Source organism: Salmo salar, chromosome ssa13 (genome assembly GCF_905237065.1).
Source record: "Salmo salar chromosome ssa13, Ssal_v3.1, whole genome shotgun sequence".
Lineage (NCBI taxonomy): Eukaryota > Metazoa > Chordata > Actinopteri > Salmoniformes > Salmonidae > Salmo > Salmo salar.
The window spans coordinates 28,073,296-28,096,281 of NC_059454.1; the positions used below are offsets into that span (position 1 = coordinate 28,073,296).

General features: G+C 41.8%; 1 protein-coding gene across 4 annotated transcripts in view; it reads right to left on the minus strand.

Annotated features, from left to right (window-relative positions):
* Positions 1–501: 501 nt before the first annotated feature.
* LOC106566802 (DNA (cytosine-5)-methyltransferase 3B-like) overlaps positions 502–22,986 on the minus strand; it is a 73,153-nt gene continuing 50,668 nt past the window's right edge. For 3 of the 4 annotated variants that reach the window (XM_014135216.2, XM_014135214.2, XM_014135215.2), the window contains exons 13-22: positions 18,438–18,550; positions 17,848–18,031; positions 17,547–17,631; positions 16,879–17,024; positions 12,654–12,744; positions 12,174–12,322; positions 11,873–11,958; positions 11,512–11,581; positions 4,449–4,567; positions 502–3,892 (exon numbers count right to left, since the gene is read on the minus strand). In XM_014135216.2, the coding sequence (XP_013990691.1) occupies positions 3,751–3,892; positions 4,449–4,567; positions 11,512–11,581; positions 11,873–11,958; positions 12,174–12,322; positions 12,654–12,744; positions 16,879–17,024; positions 17,547–17,631; positions 17,848–18,031; positions 18,438–18,550 (1,185 nt within the window). In that variant the 3' untranslated portion in view covers positions 502–3,750. Of the gene's footprint in view, positions 3,893–4,444; positions 4,568–11,511; positions 11,582–11,872; positions 11,959–12,173; positions 12,323–12,653; positions 12,745–16,878; positions 17,025–17,546; positions 17,632–17,847; positions 18,032–18,437; positions 18,551–22,986 lie in introns of those variants that run through there. The other variant, XM_045693101.1, reaches the window with a different exon arrangement.

A 22,986-nucleotide genomic window follows, 5' to 3' on the forward strand; every position in this document is an offset into this window, starting at 1 on the left:
TTATTTTCACTGTGAAACTTTGCAATACATACACAAATAAACTGAACGAACAAAACAACAAACCGTGACGCACTAACTCAGAAATAATCTCCCACAAACCCAGGTGGAAAAAAACCCCTACTTAAGTATGATCTCCAATTAGAGACAACGAGGACCAGCTGCCTCTAATTGGAGATCATCCCAAACAAAACCCCAACATAGAAATACAAAACTAGAACCTGACAACATAGAAATAGAAAACATAGAGAGAAAAAACCCTGCCACGCCCTGACCTACTCTACCATAGAAAATAACATATTTCTATGGTCAGGACGTGACAGTAAGTTAGAGTAATTTTTACAGGAGGCTTACAATTACAGTTATTAACAGTATTTTTCAGCATTTTACCCCATATGCAGTGCAATCTACAGCATTAATGGTATTTTTAATGGTACATTTAAGGTATTTTACGGTGGATTCTACAGTGTTTTACTGTTGAAATTACAAGGAAAACCAACATAGTAAAGAACATCAAAGCCGTTTTTATTGAATAGAAGTAACATATATCGAGTACAAAGAAATACTTTCTTGCTGCCTTTCCAAACAGTACACAAGTACAAAAACAGGACACAGGTCTTTTTGAATAACTCCCTCTTCAAACAACACGTTTAGTTTAAAAACATTTGAATGCAAAATGGAAGTACAGTATTATTGGAGAAAATATTTTTCACAAAATATAAATATATAAAAAGATGTTGCAAATCTAACATACAAAAAAGCCTATTGATTAATCATGTTCTAAAATGATTGATAAAATAATACATCTCAAACAAGCCTTATACAGTGCCTTCAGTAAGTATTCACACCCCTTGACTTTTTACACATTTTGCCACTGGCCTACACACAGTACCCCATAATGTCAATGTGGTATTATGTTTTTAATTAATTAAAAATCTGAAATCTCTTGACTCATTAAGTATTCAACCCCTTTGCTTGGGCAAGCCAAAATAAGTTCAGGAATAAAAATGTGCTTACAAAAGGGACATTAAATATCCCTTTGAGCATGGTGAAGTTATTAATTACACCTGGATGGTGTATCAATACACCCAGTCACTACAAAGATACAGGCATTCTTCCTAACTCAGTTGCCGCAGAGGAAGGAAAACTGAGGATGGATCAACAACATCGTAGTTACTCCATAATACTTACCTAATTGACAGCGTGAAACGAAGGAAACCTGTACAGAATAACAATATTCCAAAACATGCATCCTGTTTGCAACAAGGCACTAAAGTAAGACTGCAAAAAATGTAGCAAAGCAATACATTTTTGTCCTGAATACAAATCCAATACAACACATTACTGAGTACCACTCTCTATATTTCCAAGCATAGTGGTGGCTGCATCATCTTATGGGTATGCTTGTCATCGTTAAGGACTGGGGAGTTTTTCAGGATAAAAAAGAAACGGAATGGAGATCAGCACAGGCAAAATCTGGTTCAGTCTGCTCTCCAACTATCAGCAGGACAATAACCTAAAACACAAGACCAAATCTACACTTGTTACTTGACAAGAAAACAACAAATATTCCTGAGTGGCCGAGTTACAGTTTGACATAAATTTACTTGGAAATATATGACAAGACCCTGAAAATGGTTGTCTTGCAATGATCAACAACCAATTTGACAGAGCTTGAAGAATTTTGAAAATAATAATGAGCAAATGTTGCACAATCTAGATGTGGAAAGCTCTTAGAGACTTACCCAGAAATATTTACTGTAATCGCTGCCAAAGGTGCTTCTACAAAGTATTGACTCAGGGGTGTGAATACTTATGTAAATGGGTATATTACATTTTCAATAAATGTGCAAAAATGTCTAAAAACATGTTTTCCCTTTTGTCATTATGGGGTATTATGTGTAGATGGGTAAGATTTTTATTTATTTAATCTGTTTTGAATTCAGGTTGTAACAACAATATGTGGAATAAATCAAGGAGTATGAATACTTTCTGAAGGCACTGTATATATTGTGCTACTACTTCAGATTTTGTTGCAAGTAAGCAGACGATCTGAGCATATAAAACAAACATTTTTGAAGGTGTAGTCATAAAAAGCCATAAAAATAATTGAAAAACATTTTGAATATTCAAAATCAAAAGGATACAGTGCTATTAATAAAGCGTGTAAACATCTTATGTATTTTGATATCTTAGTAAAAAATTACCTTTGAAGTAAAGCAAATGCTGGTTATGACATATAGTGAGTGTTTTACTAAAGTAAGCTCTTTGAACAGACTGCTAAAAGGCACCACGAACGAGTGAGTAGTACTGAGTAGTACTCAGTAAAAAACAAATAACTGGCAGGTCTCCACTGTGAACATATGCTGTAAAATCAGTAAAAAAAAAAGTCCAGTATTTTAAAACTGCACAGCAAACTCTCCAAACAAAAAAGGGCTACAAAAGTAGCCAAAATGAGTAGACAAAATAAGCGTATATTGTACTTCAATCTGAAGTCCAGAGCACTTTAACAATGGTGAAGGATATCTATGCACCATACTGGGATTTATCAACCACTGAAATGTACAGATTTAAAAATATAAATTTAAAATGACATTAGGACAATGAAACTCCCAAAGTTCAATCAAATATTTTTTAAATCTTGTAAACATTTTCATATATACAGTATAAAAATGAAGTATATCATTTCTATAAAACATTCTTGTACAGATAGCCAAGATGGGTTTTCAGATGCCCTGGATGATGAGGTAACTCTCACTTACATTTGGTGAAAGCGAAAACTAACTTCCAGTTAAAGAATATGGATACTTTAGAACAGTAGCACATGACAAATGTCAAAATGTCCAATATTGAGATGTCGTTACGTCTTTGTATTGATTTTACAGTACATTTTTTAATATATTTTGGCATGGCTGAGAACGGAGCCTTCTTCATTCTGTCTCTCAGCTCGATTGGACATTTTTGTATTGAATTGTTTCAAGTATTACGTCACATTGGCATTTGGGAGAAGAACATGTACATTTCCCAATGTTGACATCATGAAAATGAAACAAAAATGTCTACTCATTGATAAAGAGATCTATATAAATTCTTATATAAAACTTTCTCTAGTTTTAGAAAATCAGTGTGGCATAAAAATATGTCTGACTTTGTGAACACAACAAATCCACTCAAAGACAACATGAGGGGAAGTAATTTGTTAAAAAGTAAGAGCAGTGTACAAAACCTTAAAACCCTAAAATAACACTTTGGCTTTTGCCTACCAGGGGATAACAAGATTGTCAATCAGAAGTGCCAATGCCAAGTTAGACAATCAGTGGTACTTTCCATGTCACTCTCAGACCAGCCTTTTGTTAAAAGGAAGGCTATAAAAGTAAGACCCTCAAATGGTCCCCTTATGGCAGTGCTAGTTTCGCTCAGTGAAAGCATGTCTGGCTCCTTAGATTTTTTTGTGTAGGGTATTTTTAGAGTGATGGAAGAAAACACCATGGCTGAACGGAGAGGGGTGAGAGCGTAGTCACCATGTGTACCCGCACGATCTTGTGTCCTACTCCTCAGCCTCATGATTGGAGGAGGCCAAAGGGTGCAGATCTACACCTGCATTGCTTGCTGTTTGGGGTTTTAGGCTGGGTTTCTGTACAGCATTTTGTGACATCAGCTTTATAAATACATTTGATTTGATTTGCAGATCCTCCTCATGGGTTAGCAGTAGAGGGAGGTGTGGAACTACAGAGAGGTTAGTTAGGGAGGGCACTATTCACATGCAAAGTAGTCCTTCAGAGGGGCAAACAGGTGTCTGATGACAGGCACGCTCCAGGACCTGCCCAGAAGCTTCTGCCTGGCACCGCGGCCCATGTTGGACACATCTGTGTAGTGGACCGGGAAGCCAAAGATCCTGGAGGGAACAGAGGAGTAGAACAGTTTCTAAACGTGTGAGCGGCACAGTCAGAATAGAATTGTGGGTCTGGGTCTCACCCAATGATGTTTATAAAAACTGGATAGCTAATGCTATGTATTAGCCAATGAGAGGCTTTGAAGCTACCGGTTGGCCATATTGGCACACCCATTTAGGAGCAGTCCTCCATAGGAATACATGGAATTCTACAGTATTTGAATTAAACGTTCTAAGGACACAATGATGTGTATTTAAGTTTTTTGTTTGTTGTAGAGAGGACATTAATATTAGTATTCTCTACAAAAATACATTAAGGAAAATGTTTTAATATATTTTTTTTAATGTTTAGCTCACATAATATAATTTAAAAGCATACATGAAGGTGTTTGTAATAGAATAAATGTGTCTAAAACGAATGTAGACATTAATTAACGCATTTCTATAGCTTCCAAAATCTTTTTTATAATTGAGGAGGAGTACCAAGATGGCTGCGAGGTGACTTCAATACAGCTCTTCCTGTTAGTCATCCAGGGTTTATACACATCATTGGTCTCACCTCTCCAGCTCGGTGCACCACAGGATGTCCTCTTTGCCATTCATCATGACAGGGAAGTGCTGGTCTTTTCCCTGCTTGATGGAGTTGGCGCGTGTGGTGATGGTGCGCACCTTTCCAAACTACAGGACAGAGAAAATACACACCCATATTAACACGATACAGATGTGATCAAAATATTGGCCCTCTTGCTCGATTCACTATTTCTTCTAAAATAAGTGGAAATTACCAAGGCAGCAGCTACTCTTCCTGGGGTCCAGCAAAATTAAAGGCAGTTATACAATTTTACATTAAGTGTGTGCCCTCAGGCCACTACTCTACTACCACATATCTACAACACAAAATCCATGTGTACAAGTGTGTGTATGCATGCGTCTGTGCCTGTGTTTGTGTCTCTTCCAGAGGTGTGGACTTGAGTCACATGACTTGGACTCGAGTCAGACTCGAGTCACAAATATGATGACTTGCAACTCGACTTTAACACCAATGACTCGTGACTTAACTTGGACTTACCCTGATGAAGACAGCTTCGCTGTCGAAACGTTGGTTATTAAATTTTTGCATCTGAGCTCTTAGAGTGTGCGGCTTTCCTTTATTTTCTAGTGTTCTACTCCGCTAGCCAGCACCTCGCTTTTAAAGGTGTGCGTTTCTTTTTTCTAGATTAACTTGGACTTGAGCCTTTTGACTCGAACTGACTTGATACCCTCCCCAAGCCCAAATATAAAAATGTATGCTATTACAAAATTGTGCAGCGCATCAACTCTTCATTTAACAGATTACAGTTTGAATCAGACAGCAGCCAATCAGATTGTGCCAGCTGAGAAAAAGTTGCGCGTGGCTGTGCAGAGGAACGTCAGTGGGTGAATTCAGATGTAACCCTTAGATTGATGATACCCAAAATTATTATTTTCAGATATAAAGACTACGCTGTATCAACAAAAACGGATTGCAACTTGCAAAACATCCGGGAACAAAATTACAGCCGGAGGTGCAACAACTTCCAACTTTGTTCGACATTTGAAGCTGCACAAAGAACGGTAAGTCGTGGCTAATATAGCCGACTGCTATATAATTTATAAATTTGCTAGTGTAGCATGTAGGTTAACGTAACGTTAAATCAATGAGCCTCCACACAGTCAGTCAGTGCGGGAACGTGATCATTGCACCCAAGATTGAGCTACAACTGGTTAGGCAGCTGGTAGCCTAAATCCTGCCTGATTTTACTGCTGTTCCTAAAACCATTGACATACGTTAGCCTACTGTAACCACACACAGAAAGGGTGTGTGTGTGTGTTAAGGTTGGGCGATTATGTACAAGCCTACATCGCACGATTGCGCCCCATGGGGCGGTGGGGGTCTTTCTCATGGTCTTTCTCATGGCTACCCATGTATTTCCATGGAAATATAAAGTTTATTTGGAAATAAATAAATATATATTTTTAAAAGCATTCATGATTTGCGTAAATGTAATATACTAACTATTACTCTTGTTAAAAATATGAAATGTTATTATATTTGGTGAAGAGCACATTATGACTTGTTTAGGACTCGAAACTCAAAGTTTAGGACTTGAGACTTGCCTGTCTTGACTTGGGACTTGAGTGCTAAGACTTGAGACTTACTTGTGACAGTCCCCGCTGTTCCATAAGGTGTATTTTTATCAGTTTTCTTAAATCAAATTTTACTGCTTGCATGAGTTTCTTGATGTGGAATAGAGTTCCATGTAGTCATGGCTCGATGTAGTACTGTGCACCTCCCATAGTCTGTTCTGGACCTTGGGACTATGACATTTGACCTTCACATTTTAGTCACTTCGCAGACACTCTTATCCTAAGCAATTTACAGTGCATTCGTATTAAGATAGCTAGGTGAGACAACCACATCCCAGTCGTAGTAAGTACATTTTTCCTCAATAAAGAAGTTTTCAGCAAAGTCAGTGCTAGTTGGAACAGACAAGGTCTATTTAAAAAAAAGTGATTAAGATGTCTTATTTAAGATATTCTTGACCGGAACTGTATATATTGAAGGAGACACAGAAGGACTGAGTGTGGTTTTATTCATATCTGTACTGTACTGTAATTGGCAATACAATATATGTACAAAAGTATGTGGAAACCCCTTCAAATGAGTGGATTAGGCAATTCCAGCCACAGCCGTTGCTGACAGGTGTATACAAATTAAGAAACACAGCCATGCAATCTCCATAGACACACGTTGGCAGTAGAATGGCCTTACTGAAGAGGTCAGAGACTTTCAACGGAGCACCGTCATAGGATGCCACTTTTCCAACTAGTCAGTTCGTCAAATTTCTGCCCTACTAGAGCTGCTCCGGTCAACTGTAAGTGCTGTTGTTGTGAAGTGGAACCATCTAAGAGCAACAATGGCTCAGCCGCGAAGTCACACAAGTTCACAGAACAGAACCGGAAAGTGCTGAAGTGCGTAGCGTGTAAAAATCATCGGTCCTTGGTTGGAAAAATCACTACCGAGTCCCAAACTGCCTCTGGAAGCAACTTCAGCACCAGAACTGTTAGTCGGGAGTTTCGTGAAAAGGGTTTCTATGGCCGAGCAGCTGCACACAAGCCTAAGATCACCAGGCGCAATGCCAAGCATCGGCTGGAGTGGTGTAAACCTCGCTGCCATTGGACTCATCACGCTTCCCCATCTGGCAGTCCCACGGACAAATCTGGGTTTGGTGAATACCAGGAAAACGTACCTTCCTCAATGCATAGAGCTGTCATGACGTTGCCCTCTTTGGACACAGCGAGCACCATCCCCCTACCTCTGCAACATCCCCCTTTCTCTCTCCTACACTCAGGCTGCTGTGGTCAGAGAGGTCGTAAATTCCCGGAGAAGAATCTTCCTCATGGCCAGACAGTATAGAGAGAGAGTGAGTTTCATAGAGATAACAAAGGATTTTCTTCCACCTCACAGAACTGGAGAACCGGACGACATTCATGTTCTGGAGCAGGTATAAAAGATCGGTGAAGAATCCAGCTACGAACTGGTCCTTTTCGTACAATTTTGTGAAACTCATGAGAGACAATACAGCCACATTACCATAACCATGTCTATACAAGAGTCTCAGTTATGAGGCTTACATCTAATGGTTGTATAAAATTAATGAGTAAAGATTAAACTATTTGTGAAATAATGTCATGTGATTTTAGACTGTTTAATGAAGCAAACTCCAATTCCCTTTGGAGTTTAACTAAATAAGAGGACCGCCCCCTGAGCACAGGCAGGACCCGGCGTCATGGGACAGCCCTTTTCTGTGTTCCGAATAAAACCCCCACCTGGGTTTTCCCACTTCAGACCAGCTTACCTCGATAACGAAAGGGCTAAGGTTTGAGACGAGACCAGTACCTCTATCACAGAGGGAAATAAGGGTTTGAGTAGATTGCTTAATCTTTTAACCATCCCACATGGTTAAACTCTTGGACTATCGATACCGACAGAATAAGAACAAGTCTTTGATATTAATTACTAGTCTGCAGCTAGGAATTCGGTATCATTGAACGCGAAGACAGACAACCGCCGAAACATCTGTTCTATAACAACATCCCTGAATTTTACTCTGAACTATCTATTCTAACCACGGCAGAGAGAGAGGGCGGACAAACTATAACAGAAACTAACTTTCCAACAGCGATCCCGACGACACACTGAGCGTAAATATATATATTGATTGCAATTATTCCCGAATGATTGAGCGTTCATGTGCAAAGGATTGGCATTTCAATTGTTATAACTATCAACTTTGTAGTGTCTCTTATCTTTCGCGCCCTTCTCAGTCCCTCTGTCTAACAAGCCGCCATGCCGGTTTAGCCCACTATGGCACATTCCCCTATCATTTCTTTGTAACCATATCTACTTTGTTTGTTTGTGCATTTGTGATTAATTACTTTGTTAGTAAATAAATGATTTAAGACAATTGATATATGGATGACTCATATTGAAGACTGCGTTCATGCAGATAACCAACAATTTACGACGTTTGGAATGAGACTAACGTGAGGTAAAGAATAATTAATTAATCAGAAGACTAAGTGATCAGATATTAAAATATCTGAAAGTTATATTAGGAAAATTATAACTTTGTAATCTGAATATTTTCCTTGGTGCCCTGACTTCCTAGTTAATTAAAGTTACATGATTAAGTAGTTTAATCAGGTAATAATAATTACAGAGAATCTTTGATAAAGACTAATCTTCAGTTTAATGATGCCAAAGACATGACAGTGCCAACTGTAAAGTTTGGTGGTGGAGGAATAATCGTCTAGGGATGTTTTTCATGGTTTGGGCTAGGCCCCTTAGTTCCAATGAAGAGAAATCTTAACTTGTTATGGATAGGGGGCAGTATTTTCACGGCCGGATAAAAAACGTACCCGATTTAATCTGATTATTACTTCCGCCCAGAAACTAGAATATGCATATAATTATTAGCTTTGGATAGAAAACACTCCAAAGTTTCTAAAACTGTTTGAATGGTGTCTGTGAGTATAACATAACTCATTTGGCAGGCCAAAACCTGAGAAGATTCCAAACAGGAAGCGCCCTCTCTGACCATTTCTTGGCCTTCTTGATCATCTCTATCCAAAAAGGCTCTCAGAAGGCGCCAGAACGTTGAATGATGACTTTGCAGGCCATGGCTGAAAAACAGTAGCGCATTTGGTAAGTGGTCGATCTGAGAACAATGAGACTGGTGCGCGCGTGCACGAGACGACTCCATGTTTACATTTTCAGTCTTTGAACGAAAACAACGACTCCCGGTCGGAATATTATCGCCTTTTTACGAGAAAAATCGCATAAAAATTGATTTTAAACAGCGTTTGACATGCTTCCAAGTACGGTAATGGAATATTTAGAAATGTTTTGTCACGAAACGCGCCGGGCGCGTCACCCTTCGTTACCCTTCGGATAGTGTCTTGAACGCACAACAAAACGCCGCTATTTGGATATAACTATGGATTATTTGGAACCAAACCAACATTTGTTATTGAAGTAGAAGTCCTGGGAGTGCACTCTGACGAAGAACAGCAAAGGTAATCCAATTTTTCTTATAGTAAATCTGAGTTTGGTGAGTACCAAACTTGGTGGGTGTCAAAATAGCTAGCCCGTGATGGCCGGGCTATCTACTCAGAATATTGCAAAATGTGCTTTCACCGAAAAGCTATTTTAAAATCGGACACCGCGATTGCATAAAGGAGTTCTGTATCTATAATTCTTAAAATAATTGTTATGTTTTTTGTGAACGTTTATCGTGAGTAATTTAGTAAATTCACCGGAAGTGTTCGGTGGGAATGCTAGTTCTGAATGTCACATGCTAATGTAAAAAGCTGGTTTTTGATATAAATATGAACTTGATTGAACAAAACATGCATGTATTGTATAACATAATGTCCTAGGAGTGTCATCTGATGAAGATCATCAAAGGTTAGTGCTGCATTTAGCTGTGGTTTTGTTTTTTGTGACATTATATGCTAGCTTGAAAAATGGGTGTCTGATTATTTCTGGCTGGGTACTCTGCTGACATAATCTAATGTTTTGCTTTCGCTGTAAAGCCTTTTTGAAATCGGACAGTGTGGTTAGATAAAGGAGAGTCTTGTCTTTAAAATGGTGTAAAATAGTCATATTTTTGAAAAATTGAAGTTTTCGGATTTTCGAGGAGTTTGTATTTCGCGCCACGCCTATCATTGGATATTGGAGCAGGTGTTCCGCTAGTGGCCAGTCCGCTAGCGGAACGTCTAGATGTAAGAGGTTAACGCTACAACATACAATGACATTGTAGACGATTCTGTGCTTCCAACTTTGTGGCAACAGTTTGAAGATGGCCCTTTCCTGTTTCAGCATGACAATGCCCCAGTGCAAAAGCGAGGTCCATAGAGGAATGGTTTGTTGAGATCGGTGTGGAAGAACTTGACTGGCCTGCACAGAACCGTGACCTCAATCAACCCCATCAAACACCTTTGGGATGAATTGGAATGCCGACTGTGAGCCAGGCCTAATCGCCCAACATCAGTGCACGACCTCACCAATGCTCGTGGCTGAATGGAAGCAAGTCCTTGCAGAAATGTTCCAACATCTAGTGGAAAGCTTTTCCAGAAAAGTGGATGCTGTTGGTGCAGCAAAGGGGGGACCAACTGCATATTATTGCCCATGATTTTGGAATGAGATGTTTGACGAGCAGGTGTCCACATACTTTTGGTCATGTAGTGTATGTTTTCTGTGGGATATTGTGAAATATACACTCAGTGGCCAGTTTATTGGCTACACCACCCCATTCACGAAAATGGTTCATGTGGCCGTGGCTTGCTATATAAAGCAGGCAGACAGGCATCGAGACATTCAGTTACTGTTCGATTGAACGTTAGAATGGGCAAAACGAGTGACCTAAGCAACTTTGAGCGTGGTATGATCGTCTGTGCCAGGTGCACCGGATCCAGTATCTCAGAAACGGCCGGCCTCCTGGGCTTTTCATGTACGACAGTGTCTTGGGTTTACCGAGAATGGTGCTACAAACATTAAACATCCAGTCAGTGGGTGAAAACCGCTAATTGATGAAAGGTCGAAGGAGAATGGCAAGAATCGTGCAAGCTAACTGGCGGGCCACAAACAGGCAAATAACGAACACACTGGGTTCCACTCCTATCAGCTAGAAAACCAGAAGAAGCGGCTCCAGTGGCCACGCGATCACCAACACTGGACAATTGAGGAGTGGAAAAACGCTGCCTGGTCTGACGAATCCCGGTTCCTGTTGCGTCATGCTGATGGCAGAGTCAGGATTTGACGTAAGCATGATTCCATGGCCCCATCCTGCCTGGTGTCAACGGTAGTGGTGGTGTAATGGTGTGGGGAATGTTTTACTGGCACACGTTGGGTCCCTTAATACCAATTAAGCAACATGTCCATGCCCCGAAGAATTCAGGCTGTTCTGGAGGCCAAGGGGGGTACTAGATGGGGTACCTTATAAACTGGCCACTGAGTGTATATTGTAATATACTGAAATAAAACCCCTTGTTGATTTTTGTCCAGTTCCACTGAGTGAAGAAAAGTTAGATAGTGTTACCTTAGCCACACGGCCATGTTCCAGACAGTCCTGTAGCTCTAGCTTGTCCATCCCAGATGCACACCGAGGCCTGGCACATGAACAATGGGAATGTGATATGGAATACTCCAAGAGATATCCATAAATGGCCATTTATTTTACGGTACTGTTTCCACTAGATTTCAATTGGTAACAATGTGTACTTTCTGGCATTTACTTTATTTCAACACAATTGACAACTACCAAAGTAAAATTAATTCTCAGGATATAACTGTGTAATTACCAACCATGCAATTAGGTCATTTTTGTATTGTCAATTAAAACAGGAATATGAAAGATTGCGTTATTATAGGAAAACAAGTAGACTGTGGGCAACACACACCTGTTCATCCCTGGTAGGTTGCCCCAGAAGTACCTAGCCCTGTGAGCCGCAGACACCTCAATGGCATCGATCATCACTGGATTGCACTGTCGGACACACACACACACACAGGTAGGCGTTTCATTTAACATACCACAGCTATCATGGGTTACACATTTTCGCTCTTCACAACGCCTTTGTGTTATGTTGTGAGTCCACAACGACATATAAAAGACTACGACAACTTTTAAAACGCTCTAATGAAGTAATACCAAAGACCTCTGAGATTGTCACTTGTATTGATATTGTGGATATAACAAACCTCGAGGAAACGGGAGATGTCCCTCTTGTCGTTGACGCCCATGGCGACCACGTTCTCGAACATCCAGAAGAATGGGCGGTCCTCGCCCTCCTTGGGCTTGGCCTCACTCAGCAGGCGGTAGAACTCAAAGAACAACCTCCCTGTGCCCTCTGGACAGACAGACAGACGGAGGATGAGGAGAACACGTTAGGAGATTTTTACTACAGTCCAATGTTGACTGAATAATAACATTCATCAATTGCAAATATCTCTTTGATTGTTGTACCTTTAATGTATATGAAAAACAAGTTATAAGTTTATACTGTGCATATAAGAGGGAATGTATAGAAATGACATTTTATAAGAACTACTTCCCTGCCATTTCAGCCTGTAACACTTGGCATGGATTTTGTGTAATTGGAGTGAAGTAAAGCATGCTTCGTAACACATTTATTGAAGTTTGATTATGATTAATTGATCATTTTTTATTACGTTTCTTACCGTACAGTCCCTTCCTGGCGGGGTTGACAATAGATAGGTCGTTACAGGGGCTTCCTCCTATCACCAGGTCAAATGGGCCCCACTCTTCTATCTGTATGAGACAACAGCACCACCTACTGTCAGACTGAGTGTAACACAAGTCAATGCCCCAACATTTGTACCGATCTGTAGTCACCGCCTTTTCTCATTGCCAATCCCCTCTACTCTAACCCTACATAGCGTCACCCCCCCCTGCACACCCTTGTTAACAAGCAAACAAAACAAAAACAACGTTTTCCATTGCTTTGTTGATTTCATAAAAGCTTTTGACTCAATTTGGCATGAGGGTCTGCTATACAAATTGATGAAAAGCGGTGTTGGAGGAAAAACATGCAACATTATAAAATCCATGTAGACAAACAACAAGTGCGCAGTTAAAATTGACAAAAAACTAGAGGTCGATCGATTAATCGGAATGGCCAATTAACTAGGGCCGATTTCAAGTTTTCATAACAATCGGTAATCTGCATTTTTGGACACCGATTGTGGCCGAATTTTATAATTATATACATATTTTTTTACATTTTATTTAACTATGCAAGTCAGTTAAGAACACATTCTTATTTTCAATGTCGGCCTAGGAACCGTGGGTTAACTGCCTTGTTCAGGGGCAGAACGACAGATTTTTACTCGGGGATTCGATCTTGCAACCTTCCAGTTACTAGTCCAACGCTCTAACCACCTGCCTTACATTGCACTCCATGAGGAGCCTGCGTGGCTTCAAGCCTATGACTTCAAGCCTATCAACTCCCGAGATTAGGCTGGTGTAACCGATGTGAAATGGCTAGCTAGTTAGCGGGGTGTGCGCTAATAGCGTTTCAATCGGTGACGGCACTCGCTCTGAGACCTTGAAGTAGTTGTTCCTTTGGAGAATAAAATCGATGACCTACGCGCAAGATTAAACTACCAACAGGACATTCAAAACTGTAATATCTTATGCTTCACAGAGTCATGGCTGAACGACGACACTATCAACATACAGCTGGCTGGTTATACGCTGCACCGGCAGGATAGAACAGCAGCGTCTGGTAAGACAAGGGGCGGCGGACTATGTATTTTTGTAAATAACAGCTTGTGCACGATATCTAAGGAAGTCTTGAGCTATTGTATCTCATGATAGGCTGTACACCACTATCTACTTAAAGAGTTTTCATCTGTATTTTTCATAGCTGTTTACATACCACCACAGTCACAGGCTGGCACTAAGACTGCAATGAATGAGCTATATTCTGCCATAAGCAAACAAGAAAACGCTCACCCAGAGGCGACGCTCCTAGTAGCCGGGAACTTTAATGCAGGGAAACTTAAATCAGTTTTTCCAAATTTCTATCAGCTGGTTAAATGTGCAACCAGAGAAAAAGAAAAACTCTGGACCACCTTTACTCCACACACAGAGACGCATACAAAGCTCTCCCTCCCCATCCATTTGGCAAATCTGACCATAATTCTATCCTCCTGATTCCTGCTTACAAGCAAAAATTAAAGGAGGAAGCACCAGTGACTAGAACAATAAAAAAGTGGTCAGATGAAGCAGATGCCCCCCCCCCCCATCAAACAGGTAAAGAGTCAATACAGGACTAAGATCGAAGCATACTACACCGGATCTGATGCTTGTCGAATGTGGCAGGGCTTGCAAACCATTACAGACTACAAAGGGAAGCACAGCCGAGAGCTGCCCAGTGACACGGGCCTACCAGACGAGCTAAACTACTTCTATGCTCGCTTCGAGGCAAATAACACTGAAAATGCATGAGAGCACCAGATGATCCGGAAGACAGCGTGATCACGCTCTCCACAGCAGATGTAAGGTCAACATTCACAAGGCTGCAGGGCCAGATGGATTACCAGGACGTGTACTGCGAGCATGCGCTGACCAACTGGCAAGTGTCTTCACTGACATTTTTAACCTCTCCCTGTCCGAGTCTGTAATACCAACATGTTTTAAGCAGAACCACCATAGTGCCTGTGTCCAAGAACACTAAGGTAACCTGCCTAAATGACTACCGACCCGTAGCAATCACATCTGTAGCCATGAAATGCTTTGAAAGGCTGGTCATCATCAACACCATTATCCCAGAAACCCTAGACCCACTCCAATTTGCATACTGCCCCAGCAGACCCACAGATGATGCAATCTCTATTGCACTCCACACTGCCCTTTCCCACCTGGACAAAAGGAACACCTACATGAGAATGCTGTTCATTTACTACAGCTCAGCGTTCAACACCATAGTGCCCACAAAGCTCATCACTAAGCTAAGGACCCTGGGACTAAACACCTCCCTCTGCAACTGGATCCTGGACTTCCTGACGGGCCACCCCAGGTGGTAAGGGTAGGTAACAACACATCCGCCACGCTGATCCTCAACACAGGGGCCCCTCAGGGGTGCTTGCTCTGTCCCTTCCTGTACTCCCTGTTCACTCATGACTGCATGGCCAGGCACAACTCCAACACCATCATTAAGTTTGCCGACGACAACAGGGGTAGGCCTGATCACCGACAACAACAAGACAGCCTATAGGGAGGAGGTCAGAGACCTGACCATGTGGTGCCAGGACAACAACCTCTCCCTCAACATGGTCAAGACAAAGGAGATGATTGTGGACTACAGGAAAAGGAGGGCCGAGCACACCCCCATTCTCATTTACGGGGCTGCAGTGGGGCAGGTTGAGAGCTTCAAGTTCCTTGGTGTCCACATCACCAACAAACTAACATGGTCCAAGCACACCAAGACAGTCGTGAAGAGGAAAAACCTATTCCCCCTCAGGAGACTGAAAAGATTTGGCATGGATCCTCAAAAGGTTCTACAGCTGCACCTAAAAATTGTCAAAGACTCCAGCCACCCTAGTCATAGACTGTTCTCTCTGCTACGGCACGGCAAGAGGTACCAGTGTGCCAAGTCTAGGTCCAAGAGGCTTCTAAACAGCTTCTACCCCCAAGCCATAAGACTCCTGAACACCTAATCAAATGGCTAGGGGCTCGTAAGTAACCATTTCACTGTAAGGTGTAAGGTGCTGTTGTATTCGGCACACGTGACTAATATAATTTGACATTTGAAATGTCTCGATTCCTTTGAAACTTTTGTGAGTGTCTTTTTTACAGTTAATTTAATTCCACTTGCTTTGGCAATGTAAACATTTCCCCCATGTCAATAAAGCCTATTGAGTGAGTGAGTGAGTGAGTGAGTGAGTGAGGAGTGAGTGAGTGAGTGAGTGAGTGAGTGAGAGAGTGAGAGAGTGAGTGAGAGAGAAGTGCTTCTGAGACTCTTACGCAACTTCGAGGGGGTTGGCCATTGACTCCCTACTGCCTAAGGGTTATGTGAGAGGGGTTGTAGGTTCCCAAAACAGCCAGGCCGACCCACTTCGGGCCCCGACCCTCTTTGAGGAGTGCTCTGAGTCGCTGACAGAGGGATGAATGAGTTCTGGGATGATGTCAAGGACTCGCGTGCGACCCGGCAGCGCGCCCCTCTCTGCCGCTGTGGCAGAACTATGTGTTTAGGTTTAACTTGAGAGTAGAGGGGGAAGTTGTGTTTTGTTATGAACAGGGATGAAAGCTGGGTGGATCAAGGTTTGTGTGTGGTTAATGTTGTGTGTGTGTGTGTGTGTTGTGTTGAAGCACTCAAAAGAGCCCTCAAGAGCCCATGTGTCTGTATATGTTTCATTGTGGATCCACATAAAGTAGGGCAGGGGAGCATTCACTGTAACTATAACAGCTGAGGCTCATTAAGCTACAATAAGGTACTACTGTCCTGTCTGGACAGGCAATAGCCCACAGAAAAAGCAGTAAACGGGTGTGTCATGTATGTGCAAATGTTTGCATTTCGAAAGACACTGAGTCACAAGACTACTCCATGAGACACAAAGGCACTATCCCTTGGTTCTTGGCAATTTATTCCCATATGATAAATAATATTAATAATGTATACCAGTTCAGTTGATAATCCTCATATGTTGAATAAGGAGAAGGACTAGAAAGAAATGTTTCATGAAGCACCTGCTTTACACAACAACAAAATCAGTCATTGTGGAAGGGATTGGATTTCTGCTAGAGAGACAAACTTAGTACTCTACTATCTCCTCCCATTCCTCCCTCTATTTGACTTGACTCAGATGAAGTTCTCTGCCCATCCATTTGTCAATAATGCGGAGAGAAAGAGAGACAGGGAAAGAGATGTGTTCTGCTTACATTCTTTCTGGTGATGTTGCGCACGTCGTGAACGTACTGGATTCTTCCTTCATGTCGGACGACCCCCACCGATATGGAATCCTCACACACCTCTGATGCAATATAATGGTCCACTTTGAATCCGAGGTCTCGTAGCACTAAGTAGCCTAGACACATGCACCCACACACATGGAAATATACGGTACCAGTTAAAGTTCAGACACACCTACTCATTCAAGGGTTTTTCTACATTGTAGAATAATAGTGAAGACATCAAAACTATGAAATAACACATATGGAATCATGTAGTAACAAAAACATGTTTGACAAATGTAAATATATTTTATATTTGAGATTCTTCAAAGTAGCCACTCTTTTCCTTGATGAAAGCTTTGCACACTCTTGGCATTGCACACAACTTGAGAGCACCCGGCCCGACACAAGGAGTCGCTAGAGCGCAACGGGACAAGGAAATCCCTGCCGGCCAAACCCTCCCTTAACCTGGACGACGCTGGGCCAATTGTGCGCCGCCTCACTGGTCTCCCGGTCACGGCCGGCTGTGACACAGCCTGGGATCGAACCCGGGTCTGTAGTGACGCCTCAAGCATTGTGATGCAGTGCCTTAGACCGCTGCACCACTTGGGAGGCCCTCTGAATATTACACTTGACACCTACGCGCGCACACTTACCAGTGGCGATGCCATCAAACAATGACAGCACGCGGATGGGGTGCCTCTGTTCTGCAGGGACAGCCCGGTAGATCTTTGGGCTTTCCTGAGAAACATATAGACCAAATCACAATGTTTATATAAACAACCACAGCTATGTAGCAATGTTGCTATGAACGAGACCCTGAGGTTTTCCAGACCCTGTGACCTGAGCAAGGAGAATGCCAGGCCCTAGATACTGTATGAGCTAAGTTGATTTGTCCTGAGTGTTGTGACAAGGGCCAATGTGAGGAGTTAACTAAAGTATCTTGATGGGACTCACAAACTCCTGGCCGTTGTCATTGATAAAGAACTCCTGCAGCTTCATGCTCCAATCGTGGCGTTGTTTGAGCACACCGTAGGGCTGCAGGGGCTGGCACATGTAGCAGCGCCACGGGTCCAGGTTACGGGCACTGTTCGACGCCCCCGCGCCCACCAGAATGTCCAGACATTCTACACAGAAACACCTGCATGGGGAGGAAGGAGACAGACGGAGACATGTGAAATAAGGTCGAGGGGGAAGGAGGGGAGAGAGGGAGATGGATGAATAAGGGAGGGGATAGGGGGGAGAGACAGATGGAAAGCAACGATAGGAGGCAGGAGGAACTAGTGGTAAAAAAGGTGACACTTGAGAGAAAAAAAAATACTTCTAATCAACAGGTGAAAGAGAAAGTAGACTGAAAATACAGAAGTTAAAAATGAACTAAGATACAGTAGACTACAGTTAAGACACAGTAGAGATAAAGTCTGTGTTCCCTATATAGTGCACTACTTAGTAGTTGACAATAAAGGGAAAAGGGTGTCATTTGGAACGCACTCTCACACACAGTAGAATACAGAGTTACAGTTGAAGAAGTGAGTGTTGAGTCCCACCTGCAGCAGTTGGCGTTCCCACACAGTAGCACCTCGCGCCCCCCGCAGCACACGGTACAGTACGATTGGTAGCCATCGTCATCATACATGTAGGAGATCTCAAGATACACGTCCTGACACACACAAAGATAAACAACACTAATTAACAATATCTAGATGCCAGTGTTCTACATATTGACAAACAGAACAACATTTAAAAAAAATGCACATTTCTTGGCACCAGCATGAACTAGGTGCATGTCTGGTGAGCCAGGAGATCCAACAAGAATGTGAACGCAAACAGGACCGGCCCTCACATTAGGCAGGATTAAGCGGCCTCCTAGGGCAGCAGATTGATGAGGGCAGCATTTTCCGAGCTAAACTGACCAAGACGTGTGGTAGAAAAATGACATATTTACCTGATCTATTTGATATTAATGGTTAACAATTAATATTTAACTAATAGTAAGACATTTCTGGCCTACTAGTGTCTGTGTTTTTATGGTCTCCACTCTAGTTACCTGCAGCTAATTTGGGTGTATGGTCACCAGAGATGGCTTGACCTGACAAATTAATTAAACACTACATTACATAGACAAGAATGTGTTTTACTAGAGATGGATTGTTCTACTCCCAAGCGCTCATCGTCTCAAAATCATCCTGGCAACTGGGAAACTAAGCCAGGGGTTAAGACAACAACCCCGTGCAGATGACGACAGGATGAACCCAGAGTGGTTTATAATGTCCTAATCTGCATGGGAGTGTAAGGACTGACGCTGGAGTCGAGAAGCAGGTACGAGGAGTCAACATTTAATTAGGGACAGACATGGAACAGGACAGAAACAGCTTCAGAACTGGGTAATACACAGACGTAAGACAATTAATGCAGCAGCGGGGAACAGAGCTGGGGAACTGACAAATATAGGGGAGGTAATAAACAGGTGATTGAGTCCAGGTGAGTCCAATAAATCGCTGATGCACGTGATGAGGGAAGGCAGGTGTGCGTAATGATGGTGGCAGGAGTGCGTAATGCAGGGCAGCCTGGCGACCTGGAGCGCCAGGGGGGAAGAGCAGGAGCAGGCCTGACAGGGAGGGGTGCAACCAACCACGACTGAGCATTCTTAGTGTCAGCTATATAAAGAACTCTTCATTTGTGTAAAGGTTAGGCTACTCGGCCCAACAGTCAAGACTGTGGGGTTGACTCGTCTCATTACTGCAATAATTAATCGATAGTAAATAAAGATAATTGTTTAAAGAAATGACAGTCTTTCTCAGTATGAATTTCCACCTCCAACCTCACATAATTCTGCCCAAAAACAATGAAAAAATAAATACAAGCAAGTGTCTGGAATTTTATCAGAGGGATGCAACACCATTCTTCCACGAGAAATTCCATAATTTGGTGTTTTGTTGATGGAGGTGGAAAAAGCTGTCTCAGGTTCCGCTCCAGAATCTCACATAACTGTTCAATTGGGTTGAGATCTGATGACTGACACACACACACACACACACACACACACACACACACACACACACACACACACACACACACACACACACACACACACACACACACACACACACACACACACACACACACACACACACACACACACACACACACACACACACACGGAATGCACTGTTTGGAGTTATTTTATTTTTGGGCTAGATATTGCAATTATCTCTGATTAACTGTGATTATCAGTTGCGATTTTCAAACACTTGGTTGAAAACTTGGTAATTCCGTCAGACATGGTTAAGTCACGGTAGAAAACACTTCTAAAATGAGATCATATGAATCTCTTCCTCAAACTGTGCTAAGTGAACGCAAAACCAACATTATTTTATTGACCTTTTTAAATACTACCATACCACTGAAGATGGCACCAAACCTTCTTTGGCACCAAATCGACGTTCTCGTTAGCACTAGCAACACTCATGTTTCCGATACTTACTCTGCACTCAGGTGAAGCCCTTTCTTCCCAGCGTTTAACTGTAGGGGGTAGGAACTCAATACACAGTACAGTGCAGTTTTCCTCATCAATTTACACACAATACCCCATAATGACAAAGTGAAAACAGGTTTTTAGACAGAAATACCTTATTTACATAAGTATTCAGACCTTTTGCTATGCGACTCGAAATTAAGCTCAGGTGCATCCTGTTTCCATTAGTCATCCTTGAGATGTCTCTACAACTTGATTGGAGTCCACCTGTGGTAAATTCAATTGATTGAACATGATTTGGAAAGACAACACCTGTCTATATAAGGTCCCACAGTTGACAGTGCATGTCAGAGCAAAAACCAAGCCATGAGGTCGAAGGACTTTTCCGTAGAGCTCCGAGACAGGATTGTGTTGAGGCACAGGTCTGCAGCATTGAAGGTCCCCAATAACACAATGGCCTTCAAACATTGGCAGTCAAATGGCCTTACTGAAGAGCTCAGTGACTTTCAATGTGGCTCCGTCATAGGATGACACCTTTCCAACAAGTCAGTTCGTCAAATTTCTGCCCTGCAAGAGTTACCCTGGTCAACTGTAAGTGCTGTTATTGTGATTATTTCCATTGCAAAAATGTCTAACAACTTGTTTTTTCTTTGTCATTGTGGGGTATTGTGTGTAGATTGATGAGGGAAAAAAACGATTTAATCCATTTTAGAATAAGGCTGTAACGTAACAAAATGCAAAAAGTCAAGGGGTGTGAATACTTTCCAAATGCACTGTATAAAGGACAAATTGGTAATACCAAAACTGTAAATTGGTGTATGTCATTCTCCTTATTTAAATTATTACTAAAGCCACAAACAATCTCTTTTATGTTTTGTCTAGGCTACACAATGATTTTCAAATTGGTAGGGCTGTGTTTCTCTCATCCATAAAAATACACATATCAGTTATATTAGCCTACCTTTTAAAAACAAATATTATAGCCGTATCAAGTGTTGTTATTTCATCTTGATCATCCGAGTAAGCAAGCACATTTGCGTCATTCTTTCTTCTATTAGGCTACTTTCCGACAGTATCAGACTTTAAAAATAAAAGTGATAGGATTTACTGGGGGGGAGGGTCTGATCCAACTCTAAGTGTCAGGAAAAAAAATGCCCCACTCTTCCCAACATTAAAAATATTTTCACATGACCCTCCCCTTGTACTGTAAAATAAATTGAATACCCTCCCCCCGGGATGGCACAATAAAGTTGGGGACTTATTTCCACTATGGTCCCTATTTTGTTTTACATAAACACACATACAATTACATAGAAACAGACATTACAAAGAGACGAAAAATGCTCAACCTTCAGATGAGCATGAGGGGGGAGTTTAAGTACCATTTTTACAAGCTTGTTTGGCTGGTAGCTTATTCTTTAAAATGTTTGGGGTTGCTGGTGAACCATGATGTGCAGGCATAAACAAAGTGACACAGGACTAGCGCACTTGCCAGAGTCTTTATAGTGTCTATATTTCCAACCAATTGACGATAGATTTATGTGAATTTTCAAAAATCTTCCTAAAAACAATATGCCATTTCAGAGTTTCTCTTTGGAATATTTGGCGCCAGACAACTTGACAGGGAAGACTTAAATTCACCTGACATTTGAGAAATATTATAGACATCCATATGCATTCAGATCAGACCAAGCGCCATCAAAAAATGAGGGATGTTGGCCAAATGAGCCATATTTACGTGTCCTTAAAAACAGCTATAACAAATTACAAAAACACTATTCCTTGTGTTTCGATGTGTAGGATATGTAAAACTTTATAGCCACATTTTTGGAATGCAATACATTTAAATTAACAGGTGTGCCAAGATAACCGATGTGAAATGGCTAGTAGTTAGCGGTGGTGCGCACTAATAGCGTTTCAATCAGTGACGTCACTTGCTCTGAGACTTGAAGTAGGGTTTCCCCTTGCGTTGCAAGGGCCGTGGCTTTTGTGGCGCGATGGGTAACGATGCTTCGTGGGTGACTGTTGTTGATGTGTGCAAGGGTCCCTGGTTCGAGCCCAGGTTGGGGCGAAGAAAGGGACGGAACCTACACTGTTACACCTTGTTAAAAGTTAATTTGTGGAATTTCTTTCCTTCTTAATGCGTTGAGTAAAATCAGATGTGTTGTGACAAGGTAGGGTTGGTAGACAGAAGATAGCCCCATTAGGTAAAAGACCAAGTCCATATTATGGCAAGAACTGCTCAAATAAACAAAGAGAAACAACAGTCCATCATCACTTTAAGACATGAAGGTCAGTCAATCCAGAAAAACAACCCTCCCCCCAAAGCAAAAAAAAAAGTTTGACAACCCTCCCCTATAATGGACCACCCCTCCAACCCCAGTAAATGTAGACCTGTCCCTTAGTAACTAAAGTATAGCCTGCCTTAGCTTAATCAGAAAAAGAACGATGGCTGACTTGGTGGGAAAGAAAAGCATGTCTTTGCCTGTATGGCAGTTCTTCGGTTTCAGGCCGAATTATAAAGTTGAGCCAGCAGACCTGACCGAATTCTTCCAGACTATGCTAACAGATTATCAGGGCAAGGGATGGCAGACTACAAACCTCCGTTAACATTTACAAGT